Below are 13,228 nucleotides of genomic sequence, written 5' to 3'. Positions count from 1 at the left end.
AGTAGTGGTGCTTTTGATGACGAAAGCAAAAAGGGGAAAATCGAGGAAGCAACACCTGCGAGGATAAATGGGAACATGACAAATTATTGCGTTTAAGTTTATGCATGACCCAATCAAGACTGACAGATTGACGGGTGAGTTGCAAATGTTTAACTAGTGCTTTCAATTTCTACCTAGACGAGAGACACCCTTTCCAACTACTCAATGCTGCTGTCTTCTTTTTACAATTAAAAGGTAATCGGAAAGCCTTATCGAAGCCATAGGATGCATCCTCCAATGGCAGCCCTGTTTATTAGTGTTGTATTTGCAGGTTTTGTCGAGCGGACTGAGCAACGAGCACAGGTGAGTTCTTTCGTTTTTTTCGAAGTTGCAATGAAAAGGAAATCCAAGGTAAGAAGAGCCAGAGATCAAATGATCAAGTAATTCCGCATTTTTTTTGTCTCCCTACTTTAATAATCAAATGATAATTCATTTCCCATGCACCAGATGAAGACGCCGGCGGAGATTTTAGTTGACCGAGGATTCGATGGAGATCAATTTATCAAGAAAGAGAATAGGTATAGGATGTCCAAAGGTTGTCGAGTTTTTTCGTTAAGCAACACTAAAAAAAAGAGTTTTGCCTGAGTGGTTGTGATAAATGCGTACGACATAATGCAAAATCTGTACGCGTGGTAAAAATCTTTTTTTTTTCAACCTTGGGGCGGTTCAAATGTCGCACTTAACATGAGCTGACTGAATATCATTTTCCGTCGACCCAAGCAATCGCACTTCTAATCTCGAACTTATTTCTTGTAAACAATTAAAAACCGTGAAGGATGAAGCAGTCTCCGGGTACAACAGTAAAGAACTGCCATTTGAACTCAAAAAAGAAAAACGAGGGTTTTCCAAATAGATTTAACTTTGAAATAGTGTCCAATTTTATTGTAGTTAGGATTATCCAGTGATTTTGGCTAATGTAATTTGTAATTTGTTTTTGTTTGTTTGTTTGTTTGTTTTTTTGCGTAGGACTACGTCTTTCTCGAATTAAGCCACATTTTGTAAATGAGTCCAATGCCAAAAATACTCCTTTTTTTCTATATATCCAACGCATGTAAGAAGAGCTCGGAATGATTCAATCTGATTCATAACACAGCAACCTTTACACGTGGCTAATCGCAGGCGCATAATTAACAGCTGGCTCGGCACAGGCGCCGCGCCCAAGCTCCAAACTCAATGTGAGGTAATACAAGGATTTGTATGGGAATCCCTATAAAAGACCTGAGAAGATAATTTTACAAAAAAAAATCTAAATTAAAAAGCCTAGCCTTATCGCCATTGTGGATTGCTTCCTTCTGTGAGGTTTTTTCTATTTTTTTTCCCAGATTCGACGTGAAGTGAGCCATTATCAGTTCCTCGGTTGTCAACGGTCATAATAAAATAACAAGGATGAATACTCAATTCTCAGAAGAAATGGAGTCAAATACTCCTGGATAAAATGTTCACACGGTTAGATTTTGGTGAAAAAGATCCTCACGAACTTTGAAGGCGACAAGGCGACCGTTGTTCGTTTGGTAACGAGTCATTTTCTTGTGGCTTGGTAACGAGTCTTCGTCGTCGAACGTCGTCAGGGACGACAAACCAAGGCCGATGAAGACTCACTACCAAATGGAACTCAACCATTGCTGTGTCGTCTTCAAAGTTCGTGAAGATCTTTTTCACCGTTTTATTGTTTCGTTTGGGACACTAACAGCCGCCTGACGTCGCTGGCAGGGCTTTCATTGGGCAACTAGTGGATTGAAATGAAAGATAAACCTTTGCCCTGGAATTCCACGGTGGAATTCTAACCATGGGAACATTAATTTTTATCCAGGAGTATTTGACCTCATTTGGTGGGCTCCTGAGAATTGAGTGTTAGGAGAACCGTTTAAAACAGAGGAACTGATAATGGATCAATTCGCGTCAAATCTGGGAAGAAAAAACCTCACAGGAAGGAAGGTATCCACAGTGGTAATAAGGTTAGGCTTTTTAATTAAGATTTTTTTTCGTAAAATTATCTTCTCAGGTCTTTTATCGGGATTTCCATAGAAATCCTTATACTCCCTCACACCGAGATTGGGGCGCCTGTGGATTCGGCAAGGTAAGGCCCACTCTTTTGAACGGGTCTAAATAACATATTTTCGATTTACTTAAACAGATCCAAAGAGGTCAACTTCAGAACCTTCGTTATGGCAACTTCAAGGCCTTCCTGAATCATTTATTAAATATCTCCAATTTGTTGGAAAGTGTTAACGTGTCGGGGTATATCCAGTGCGCTTTTGCATGTCTTCACAATGTGGACTGTTTCTCGTTCAACTTGGCCATTGCGTCAGACGCGAACTTAAAAGAACATGCTTGTCAACTACTTCCTACAGACAAATATAAGAATCCCACTCGTTTTGTTCGGAGTCAGGAATTCCATCATTACGCCATACCGGTGGGTCTGATTTGAATTATTATTGTTAATTAATCTTCCAACACAGCGCATGGTAGAGGTCCTAGGAGAATTTTTGTTGTTGTCCATTAAAAAAAAAAAAAAAACACAGCCCATAATAACCTTCTAACACACAACATTGAATTCACACACAACCTTACCCCATCCCTCACCCTCAATTTTAACGGCAATTTTTAACGTGAAAATAACAGTGGAAAGAAAACCCTTAGATGCAGGACTACCAAAAATATTACACAAGAAAGAATTGGATTGTGGCTTCGAATTTAAGCAAGTCTTAAGATATTTTTTATGGAAAAGCAAAACCATTACCGTTTTAAAATAACAGCAGCAGGAAACAAAATAATTACCCCCATTGAATAATATATCTTGTTTCATTGTACTTTACGATTTGCTTTGAAAAGGTTTTGCCAGGCTTGCCAGTTCAATAAGATGACGATTGTAAGTACAGCACAAGTAAGAGTTCGATGAAATAAACTGGACAGGAGAACATTGTGTGGAGAACATTTCTCACTTTTAGTCCTCAGTAAACACAAACGTAACATAAGTAAAAGTACCCACTGAAGCACACATAAATTTGACAACATTTTTTGAATGCACACCTGCCCAACTTCATTGGTGTGATTAAAAGAAAAAGATAATTTGTTGAGGCCTTGAAGGAATGTTAAGTCTATGAGAGAGTCTTGCAATCTAAAAAGAAGGCCATTATAACATTACAGTACAGAACAGATCATATGCGAGATGCATAATGAAATGACAATGTTCTGGGAAATTAACAGCAAGTGATTTTCTGAAGTACTAAATCATACAGCAAGATTGCTGATACGAAATTTAAATGCAATACCATATTTGTATTCATAATGTGTTCCTTTATATTTGGGTAAATAAACTGTAAGTAAACAGTAAGTATATAATGGTCACTTTTCTTTTAAAGTTTTTTTTACTTTATAATATTAGCGGATTGCCCGTTCGCGGAGAACGATTGTGATGCGAGAAATCTTGGTTTTATAGCCATGACGTCATCAACCGTCCGTACATACGTACGTGCATACGTACGTCCGTCCGTAGTCCACCCGTCCATGTATGCCATTGTGACCAGTATCATGCTAGTTTACGGCATACATCTTTGATATTGGACATCCATTTTTTATCAATGACACCTGTCAAAACAAGGTATCCGCTGATCAGTATCACGCGACCATATCGCGGGCTCAAGCTTGGAGCTCACCGAGGTCAGCTGTGTTTTTTTAAGTTGACCGCTGACCAGGTACTGGTTTTCGATTGGATTGCAGGCTCAACCCAGATTAATTCAATTGAACATAAGCGAGGCTTCATTTTTTGCGTGCTTTCTCTGCTCGATGCGGCTACAAGGCTATTTCGTGTTCAGGTGGAAAACGGTTTGGAGGATTTTTTTTTGTGCATTTTTCGCTGGTTTCAATCCAGTTTGACATATCATGATATCTGTGGTCCACATTGGCGGCTACGAAGTTATTCAAGTCAAGCATCGGCGGGATGTTAAGTTAAAGCCGAGTGTTTATTTTTAATTTGCTTAGAGCTTTTTTTTTCTCTGTATTTGAAATTTTGGCATATCTTTAGAAGCTCTGATAAGGTTACATGATGCCTGGAGGACCTATGTCTCGAACAGAAACGAAAGGAGAGCGAAAGAGAATGATAACAACAAAAGAGAATACCAGTACCAGTACCAGTACCAGTACCAGTATGCCTCATCTGCTATTTTGAGAGCTCAACCCTCGTTAAGCGAGAGAGCTTCATGGATTTTTCTTTGTCAACGCTAATATTGGTTCTCTGCTCTTTCGTTTTAAGGTTATATTGAAACATTTGAAAAAAGTCCATTTAAAAATACCACTCTTAATCATCAGTCTCATTTCACTCTCCACTGACGTAGAATGTCTTTAGTACCAGAATCCTTGGAATATGCCTCATCTGCTATTTGGGAGCTCTAAATATTTTATTTTAAAGAAGTAACTAAAGCGACTTACTTGTGCTTGCATCTGAGTTAGCTCATCCAAAGAGGGAAACCCAAGGCTAACGAACAAGATTATTGTCGTCAGATGCATATTTCTCATTTAAAACTTAAGTTTCCTTTAACTCAGTGACTTCATTTTACCAACAACACTGATACGTGACAGTGCAAATTTCGCGTTGAAAATTCTAGCTAGTTGTTCCTGCTTCATTCAATGGTGATCAAATACCAACAGGCCGATGGCTAAAGTTGTCATATATATTTACAGCCATAAAACTGTTGATTCAAAGATTAATATTTTATAACAAGTTTCTATTTTTTAATTTAATTTTATTTTAAATTCCTGAATAATTAATTTTGGATGATTACGGTGTAAGATTTATCCCTGTGAACAAGGAGGTCAGATAAAAAGTTAAGAAATATTGAAATGTGACACAGTCAACTTATTGGAAAGTTCGATCGCCTTTCACCTTGCGTCATCAAATTAATCCCAGAATTTTTCAGAAGAAAAAAATTGTGGTCCAAAGACGTCAACAGGTGCCTAATTCTGGAGGAACCTATAACGTATTATAAATTTCCACTTCTATTAATTAAAGCAAAACGAGACATGAACTATTTTGTCATACCTGGGCAAGTGGGTTTGAACATTAAACAAATTGAAAACAACAGGAAACCTACGTTTTCTGAATAGGGAAATGCTTGAATCGAAGTCATCTTAAAACTTTTAAATTCATGCAAAGCAACTTTAATTTGTTACAATAGTTGAAAACCTTTGCATTACATACATATACATACATACTTTATTGAACCTCCCCAAAGGGGCTTTTCAGGAACAATAATAATTTACATAATTATTTAAATGATTTACAAGATTAAAATAACCAATCATCACTATCAATTACATAACTACTTATCACGATATCAATCACTTCCTAAAAAATCCCTTAGCAGTTTGTTCCTTAAACGCTTCTTAAAGATTATTTCGTTGCTACAAAGTTTCAGATTAGATTCCAAGGAATTCCATATGCTAACAGTTCGGTAATAAAAAGTTCTCTGTCCAGAGGCAGTTTTAAAAAGAGGGATATTTAAAAATTGGGAACTCCTGGTTGTATAACTATTTACATCAGAACGTTTGGTGAAAATAGTGCTCAGGTATTCAGGGGCACCACAATTCATACATTTAAAAGCCAAAATGGTATTTCGATAATAAAGCTGACTGGATACTGGAAGCCACTTAAGGCGTTTCAGTTCAGGCCTAACATGATCATATTTCCGAATTCCACTTACTATTCTACACGCAAAGTTTTGTACCGATTGTAGTTTGTCGATATTTAACTTCGAGCAGTTGGCCCACACGTTCGAACAATAAAACAATTTGCTAAAAACTAAGGCATTAATAACTATCAAAAGGGTCTTTCTGTCGAATGCATGTTTGACGCGGTTAATCTGCCCGAGAGAAGACATGCATGACGAAACGGTCTTAATAATGTGATTGTTGTACGATAAATGAGGGTCCAATAACACTCCCAGGTCCTTTGCAGTTTCACTAGGTGATAAGTCCTTCCCTAATAAATATAGGGTGATATCTTGAAGCTTGGGTAGCATTTTTCTGGTACCAAACACCATAAGTTTGGATTTATCAGGATTTAGAAGTAAATAGTTTCTGAAGCACCAGTTACACACTTTAAATAAATCTTCATTCATTTCTGCCACGGCAATGTCTTTGTTCTGAAGCTTGAAGGAGACTTGAAGCTTTGTATCATCTACGTAGCTATGGGAAATGCATTTCTGTGGAACAGCAGGAAGGTCGTTTACATAAATGCTAAAAAGGAGTGGGCCCAGGATGCTACCTTGTGGGACACCACTACTTAGTGGCAGGGACTCGGACAACGTAGAGTTTATCCTTACACTTTGCTGGTGATCACTGAGGTAACTGCGAAACCACTGGAGACAGGTGTTAGAGGCGCCAACATCCTTCAACTTAAGTAACAGAATTTCATGACTGATGCTATCGAAAGCCTTGCTCATATCCAATAACACCATTGCCGTCAGTTCACTTTTATCAAAGCCGCTAAGTATTGCATCCGTAGATTTAATTACCGCTGTTTCGGTTGAATGCCATTTCCTGTTGCATTTGGTATTTTATTTATTTTCTAAAATTCAAATGAATTGGTTTCTTGACAATAAACAGTTATGTCATTTTCTGCTGTCATAGACTGAGATGTGATATGGTTGATGGCCGAGATTTCTCCTTTTCCTTCATTTTCCTCTTCCAACAGTAAACCTCTGCAAGCAGGAAAAGTTAATATCATAATGATAAGATGTTTATTCTCATTATATCAATGCAGGTTTCACACAGAATCAATAACAAAAGGAGAGAAAAGGGGGAGAAAAATGTAGAACTAACAGCATGCCCTAATGTTTACAAAAAATATCAAATCGCGGAAACATGGAAACAATAATACTTGCATGAATAACTTAAGACCTGGGACAATAAATAAATTATATATAAAAATCTAATTGAAGTATGTGTGTGTATACTTCTAATTGAAGTATTATTTACGTATCCTGGAGCGAGTGTATTCATTGTGGCCATGCCATGATAAACGACAGTCGTTGACTAAACCAAGGTATGTTACATGAAAGGTATGCTACATCTAAGGGTTGACCAGCTAAAGTTAAAAGTATTATGTACTTCGTTTTATCCAGGTTTAATGTCAATTTGTTTGCACATAACTAGTTATATGTATTGGGAAGTTCAGTATTAATCTGATACAGTGAGCTATCAAGGTCTCTACCACGGGTAGTTAATAAAGTGTCATCAGCAAAAAGACGTGTAGAAATATAAGCAGTTGCACATGTAAGATCATTAATGTAAATGACGAGAAAAGAGTCGGAACACGAATAGATCCCTGCGGCACGCGCAAAAAGAAAGTTTCAATATCCAAGAAATCACTATTAAAGTGGACCCTTTGCCCCCTATGGTGAAGCCAAATCATGCAAACACTTTGGACAAGTGCATTGTTTTTTTTCAAAGAAAGAGAAAGGTTGAGTTTTGTAAGGTCATCTTAGCTTATATATGTAGATATGTCTTAGGAAAAATACTTTTTTGTCAAAATTAACCTTGAATAACTCGGATTTTAGACTCCGTAGTAATTATATAACTAACAAGATTTCATGTTAACCAGAGAACCAGAATTAGGCCTTCTGCAATATTTTTGTCTAAAAAAATGTTTCGATTTGCCCACCTACTTATTCCACACACGTCTGCCTGGCAATAAGACCCTCTCCAGATTGGACGTCACATGGTCAAACTTATAATGAATTACCCTGAAATGGCTGCATCACTAAGCAACTACAGAGCAATAAAAATCTGCACAAAAAATGACCGCAGGGTGTCTCAAATGTGCCATACATTAACAAGGATCTGCGATACCAAAGACCAGCCATATATTGCACGGAAAGCCCCCAGAAGGAATTGAGAAATAGAGGTTAAACGAACTTTGCCATGGGTTAGTTAGACTTTTGGGGATTTGCTATTGTCCCACATCCTAGAATGCTTGGGTATACTTGCACTAACAGATAACTTGCGGGCCTGTATTGCCTAAGAGCATGAAAAACTGGCAAACTACCGATGGACAAACGCAAGGCTGAGTCAAAATCAAAAGAATAACTATGTAAGAAAATACCCTATCACAATTTTTATTGGTGGCAGTGCTCCCCTGAGAAATGCAGCAGTAGGGAGGATATCAGTTTGTTGATATGATAAAGATCAACCACTTTCCTATAACGGATAAATTAAATTTGTATGACAGGGTCAAATTTGAGCTAAAATCTCTTGCCCAACCCGTATGATCAGATCAGTAAGTGAAGGTATCGGGATATAATTCAGTGCGAAATAAAGGTATGTTGGTATGTACCCACTTTCTTGATGACAACAAAATAGAGGAGGGAAACGTTTCAAGGTGGTTAAGCCTAAAAGTACTGTAGTTTCGGATCATAGAGGCTAACGAGCTGCTTCATGGTCATAAGGGGACAAAGAAAGAAAACACTACAATAAAAAAACCTGAGGTTGTTCAGAAATGGGCGGACATCAATGTTTACAATCAAAATTGTTTGAATTTTTTTCATCGAAAGTGTTTGTATCTGAAATAAATAAATAAATAAATAAATAAATTTCCGAATGGCTTGATTTAGTTTTGAAATCTCCCTGGTGCTGCCATCGTGAATAATTGTGAGTCGTTATGGTTCCCCTATTGTTTCTTAACAAAAGCTCTTTAAGTCATAATCAAAACAATAGAGCAACGGTAACCACATAATTATTTAAGAGGGCGGCCCCCAGGAAATTTGAAACCACTTTTTTCATTGCAAACGTTATTTTCAAGTAAAGCTCTGATCCACGCAGTAGTTAACGCAATTTTAGCAATTGCATAGACTAGGAGAAGCCTGAGAAATTCAGGACTTCGATGTGGTTTGAGCTGGTGACCTTTCGATACCAGTGCGACGCTCTAACCAACTGAGCTCTGACGCCACTGACTTTGGGAGCTCGTCAATTCTGGTCCAGTAAACATGAGACGAGGCGCGCTATGCATGCTGTTCGGCAGAGAGTCTTTAAAAATTATAATTTTGTTCGGGTTAAAATTGCTCTTTCGTAGGTCAGGGATACCAGAGAATTTAAAGAATGACTTGAAGGACCTAGTTCCTAATATGAGAAATAATCTGATAATAAATTAGGATACAAACCTAATTAGAGAGAAAGGAGGAAAGTTCATATCTGTCAAATATGGTGATCTGCAAACTAAAATCTTACTGCAAAGTCACGTTCTAAGCAGTGAGTAAAAAATGCCCACCCAGGATGGGAGATTGAGACCTTTATGACTTTGAATCTGCAATGGCCTTTGAAGGGCATGGATGGCAAAGTTTCCAGAGAAGGGCTTTATGGCTAGTCCATGTGGTCGAATGAGAGTAAAATTAGTGCTGACGAAAAAGAATGCCTTCAGAGGGAATGCCTTAATGGGGAAACTGGATCCCTAATCATTGATGCTCAAGATGGCCAGGCAATAAGAAATTATCAGATCGACAGGAAGGCCGAGAAAAGCCCCAGGGGCGGAATTTTCATCAGGCAACCTATTTGGTCACATCGTGAATGCATGCTCCAAATCGTTTCAGGTAAAATGAATGGGACGGCTAGATTACATTGCAAGGGTAGTGCACTGGGACCTAAAGTATAAATGTGGATTTTTGCAAGTGGTCAAATGGTACAAGCTTGTGCCAGAGAGACTCCTAGAGAATGGGAACCTCAAATTAATGGCGAATGTGCATGCAACTCCCAACGTTAAGGACGGTGCCTGCTAATTCAAAAGGATTCTTGCGCTGTTTACTGAATATGCGGGAAAAGCAGATCTTAACAATTGTTATTGAAATACAAAAAGAAACTTGGGGTCTTTGTAAAAAGCTTTGAAATAAAAAGCAACTTATGACGTTTTTTTTCCAAATTGAAGCTTAATTATCTCAGAAAAATGCATAGTTACCCCCAATTTTCTTTTTGAATACCAAGAGCACTTGCTAAGTTCTGCTTTCTCCGCATAGTTTTGAACCGCGCAAAAATATCCCTGTATTAATAAGCATCACCCATATGAAATCCGAGTATCTCGAGATGCTCAGAACGTATGCTCAATAACAATAGTAGGCACCGTCCTTAAAGGATGATATTCACAAGTACTTGGATGTAGGATGAAAAGAAAAAGAAAATTTAAAGAAATATCAGGACCTAGTATAGTAATAACTTGTATCCTCAATCATTATAGAGCGTAGGGTTTTTCTTAAGTATTTTATCTGATTGTGTGATCCCCACGTCCCTCAAAGCAGCATCAGTTACATTGTACTTTTCTGCTTATACGAATGTTCAGAATCTTCCAAATAATTTTCTGTTTGTTGCTCAAAACGGGGACCTTTTCTGTCTCTAACAGCTCTGCTGACACTGTAACAATACTGAAAAATCAAATGTTTGTATTATAGCTTTGCCCGCCACTGCTGATATTATGTGTTGGAAATTTCAAAACTAAGATCAATAACACTTCTTTCACTTTATTTAAAATCCACTCTTATTTAATTTAATTTTATTTTCTTTGGTTTCGATTACATAACTCTTCATGTTACAAACGCCAGTGAATGAGCTTCGAACGTTTTCGCGGTTAAAGTGCACGCTTGTTGAGCTTCCTTTTTTTTTTCTCTTCTTTTTTTTTTTTTTCATCTACGGTAGCCGAAGAATTCAGGCGCATAAAAGATAAAAATCATCATGAAAAGTGTATTAACATAACAATTAAAAAAAGTCGACCGTAAAAACACCAATCATCTTCGGAAAAAACAAACAAACAAACAAAACAATTGTCTTGACAATAGGAAACGAATTCCATATGTTAGGCTCCTTATCCATGTAGGATAGAATTATAAAAGGGATCTATTCAGGAAGGAAGAATACGCACAGTTATTAATTAGGCAGTGAATCAAAAAAAAAAAAAGGTTAGTGACGTAAACGTTACAGTTAGGAGATAATAATGTTGGCAGGGTAAATGACACAATTGACCAAGCGATGTCTAAAATAAACTATGCTTCTACATAATCGAAGGCGAAGAGTATTTAATAATAAGTTAATAGTTCCTGTTACACGGCTTTTCAGTCCCAAGCTGCAGTCGTTCGTATTGCCCTCAACGGATGAACACAGCAAGCACATCAGCGATCCCAACATTGGCTGCAAGATAAAAAAGACACGGCAAAACTCGGTATATACTGAATTGCAACATTACTTGAACGATGAAACGCAGGCAAGAAAAATTATAACTGTAGGCTCCAATTGGTCAATAGTATGAAATAGTGCCTTATGTCAGTGGAGGCACTGATTACAAGTCAGGGTTCAGTGACTTGATGTGGGGCTCGGGATTTAAAGAAGGCGTTAGTAGAGAAAAAAATTTAATTTCTCTGAATCTTTAATTTACAAGAATGTATTCATTTATGGATACAATTGAAATAAGCCGGCCAGAGATAACCAACAATTCAATAACTGCAAGTCCGTCGTTGCACGTCTTTTTGTTTTTACCACTTTAAAGGAATGAACAGTATTATTTTCTTCGATAGGCTGTGTCTCGTGTCACCAACGAGGTAAATATAAGTACAAGCACGTGGTACATTAGCTTGATGCAAAAAAAAACTACTCACTAACCAGAAAACAGCTTACATTTCGAAGCTTCGACTAAAACGTACTGGACGGCGGAAGGACTCTTAAGCCGCCACTTTATACGCTGGACAAATTATTGGTATTAACAGGATGCCAGCAAATGAGTGTGCGCCAATGAGACATTGTACTGTATCTAACAGCGTCACTTTGGTGCCATACACTGCAATTGTGTTGTTTGAATATAGTGTTGGGGTTTGACGTCAGTCCTTAAAAAAAGTGGTGAATCTAGTAATGGCGTGTCCGCTAAGTCAAGTCATCTTCCTCTAACAACTTAATTTTTCTAATTAATTAAACTCAGTTAAAGAGCTAGAACATAAAATAATCCTACCAAAATCGTTCCTATTAATGACCACTTTCGCTTTGTTAAACTGAATGCTAGGAGTGATATTGCGGTCGTGTCTTTCCCAGGGGCAACCTGTGCCGCCAATGACTAGCCATCCAGTATCCATAGGACAACCTGCGTAGGTGTGACTGATCTCAAAGGATCGATTAAATGAACCCATTATTTCAAAGTGTTGCAAACTACTAGCATTTTTAAGGTCAATCCATGGAGAAGAAAGCAGGTTGTCCTTGGAGAACCAATCCAGCTTACTGGTGCCAGACGCGTTGAACTTCATTGACAGAACTTCACTTCCATTCTGGTACAAAACAAGGCGTGCCTGAAAGAATTGAGGGTGGCATGAAGTCTCAGAAAGTAGAGAAAAACATAGCACAATATTAAACAAAACAACAAATAAGGCACCTCCTTTTAAATTTTCTTAATTAAGCTAACGAAATAATAAAATGTTTTTTAAAAGACAATAACTGTGATGGGAGCAGAGATTTACTATTAAGCGTGATATGTCACTAGACGTTCAGGAAACTTGATTCCAGAGATATTGCTCCTTTTACAAGGGACTTCTACAGCGTAAAACGGGATTGAAAAAAGTGTAACCGTTGTTGGAATATAAAGATACCTTGGTGGTTTTGTTTGTGATCAGCGATTGTGTCTTTGGGTTATGATATAGCTAAGATTATTTCAAGATGCACGGATGGATTGATGAAGGCCTGCTCGCTAGCGACCTGCGTGTGCTCTCATAGGGAGCTGCATAATTTAGGTAACGGCCGAACTTAGCTTAGGTAAAATACATTATCACGAGTCCATAACAAAGATTTACAAGTCTGCAGGAGTGGAAACCTACGACCTTGCAATTACTAGCTCGGAAGCTCTACCACTGTATCCCACGTAAAATTAGATAAATTAATCTCTTCATTTCATTAACCTGGATTAAAATTCATCATATATTCCGGTACAATCGCAAATGTGTTCTATTTCGACAATTTAGATCGCCACAGCAGTACGGTGAGGCAATTTTCCGCTGAACCTACATTGTAGTTTAATGGGTCAAGTACATCCCATGTCTCCTATAGCTCAGTGTAGAGCTTCCGAAACGTAATGGGAAGATCACAGCACGTCGTAGACAGGTAAGGTTCAACTCCTGAAGAGAAGCATTCGGATTTTTCTCGAATTTCCCTGATTATTAAATTCTCAACCTCGGATAAT

At 37.8% G+C, this 13,228-nt stretch overlaps 1 protein-coding gene and 1 pseudogene across 2 annotated transcripts; one reads left to right on the top strand and one right to left on the bottom strand.

The window, feature by feature from the left end:
• LOC137997589 (uncharacterized) lies at positions 1-3,334 on the top strand. 2 transcript variants are annotated; one of them, XM_068843666.1, is made up of 4 exons: positions 1-134; positions 311-342; positions 2,174-2,452; positions 2,872-3,334. In XM_068843666.1, exons 1-4 carry the CDS (start codon positions 101-103, stop codon positions 2,896-2,898), a joined length of 372 nt encoding a protein of 123 aa, XP_068699767.1. In that variant the 5' UTR covers positions 1-100; the 3' UTR covers positions 2,899-3,334. The 2 variants fall into 2 exon arrangements, 1 of the variants encoding a protein (XP_068699767.1); XR_011122508.1 differs by lacking the exons at positions 1-134; positions 311-342; positions 2,872-3,334 and adding an exon at positions 495-557 and having other exon boundaries at positions 2,174-2,812.
• A 7,074-nt stretch (positions 3,335-10,408) lies between these two features.
• LOC137997582 (uncharacterized) overlaps positions 10,409-13,228 on the bottom strand; it is a 20,664-nt pseudogene continuing 17,844 nt past the window's right edge.

Source organism: Montipora foliosa, chromosome 3, assembly GCF_036669935.1.
Source record: "Montipora foliosa isolate CH-2021 chromosome 3, ASM3666993v2, whole genome shotgun sequence".
Lineage (NCBI taxonomy): Eukaryota > Metazoa > Cnidaria > Anthozoa > Scleractinia > Acroporidae > Montipora > Montipora foliosa.
Note: the sequence above shows the minus strand (reverse complement) of the source record. Positions and strands in the feature narration are given on the sequence as shown.

What these genes read in the sequence shown, in the direction of transcription:
- LOC137997589 (XM_068843666.1), top strand. Translation starts at nt 101, where the DNA reads ATGCATGACCCAATCAAGACTGACAGATTGACGG. An exon ending in GGACTGAGCAACGAGCACAG is followed by an intron (nt 343 to 2,173) that starts GTGAGTTCTTTC and finishes TTACTTAAACAG; the next exon opens with ATCCAAAGAGGTCAACTTCA. An exon ending in TCCATCATTACGCCATACCG is followed by an intron (nt 2,453 to 2,871) that starts GTGGGTCTGATT and finishes TGCTTTGAAAAG; the next exon opens with GTTTTGCCAGGCTTGCCAGT.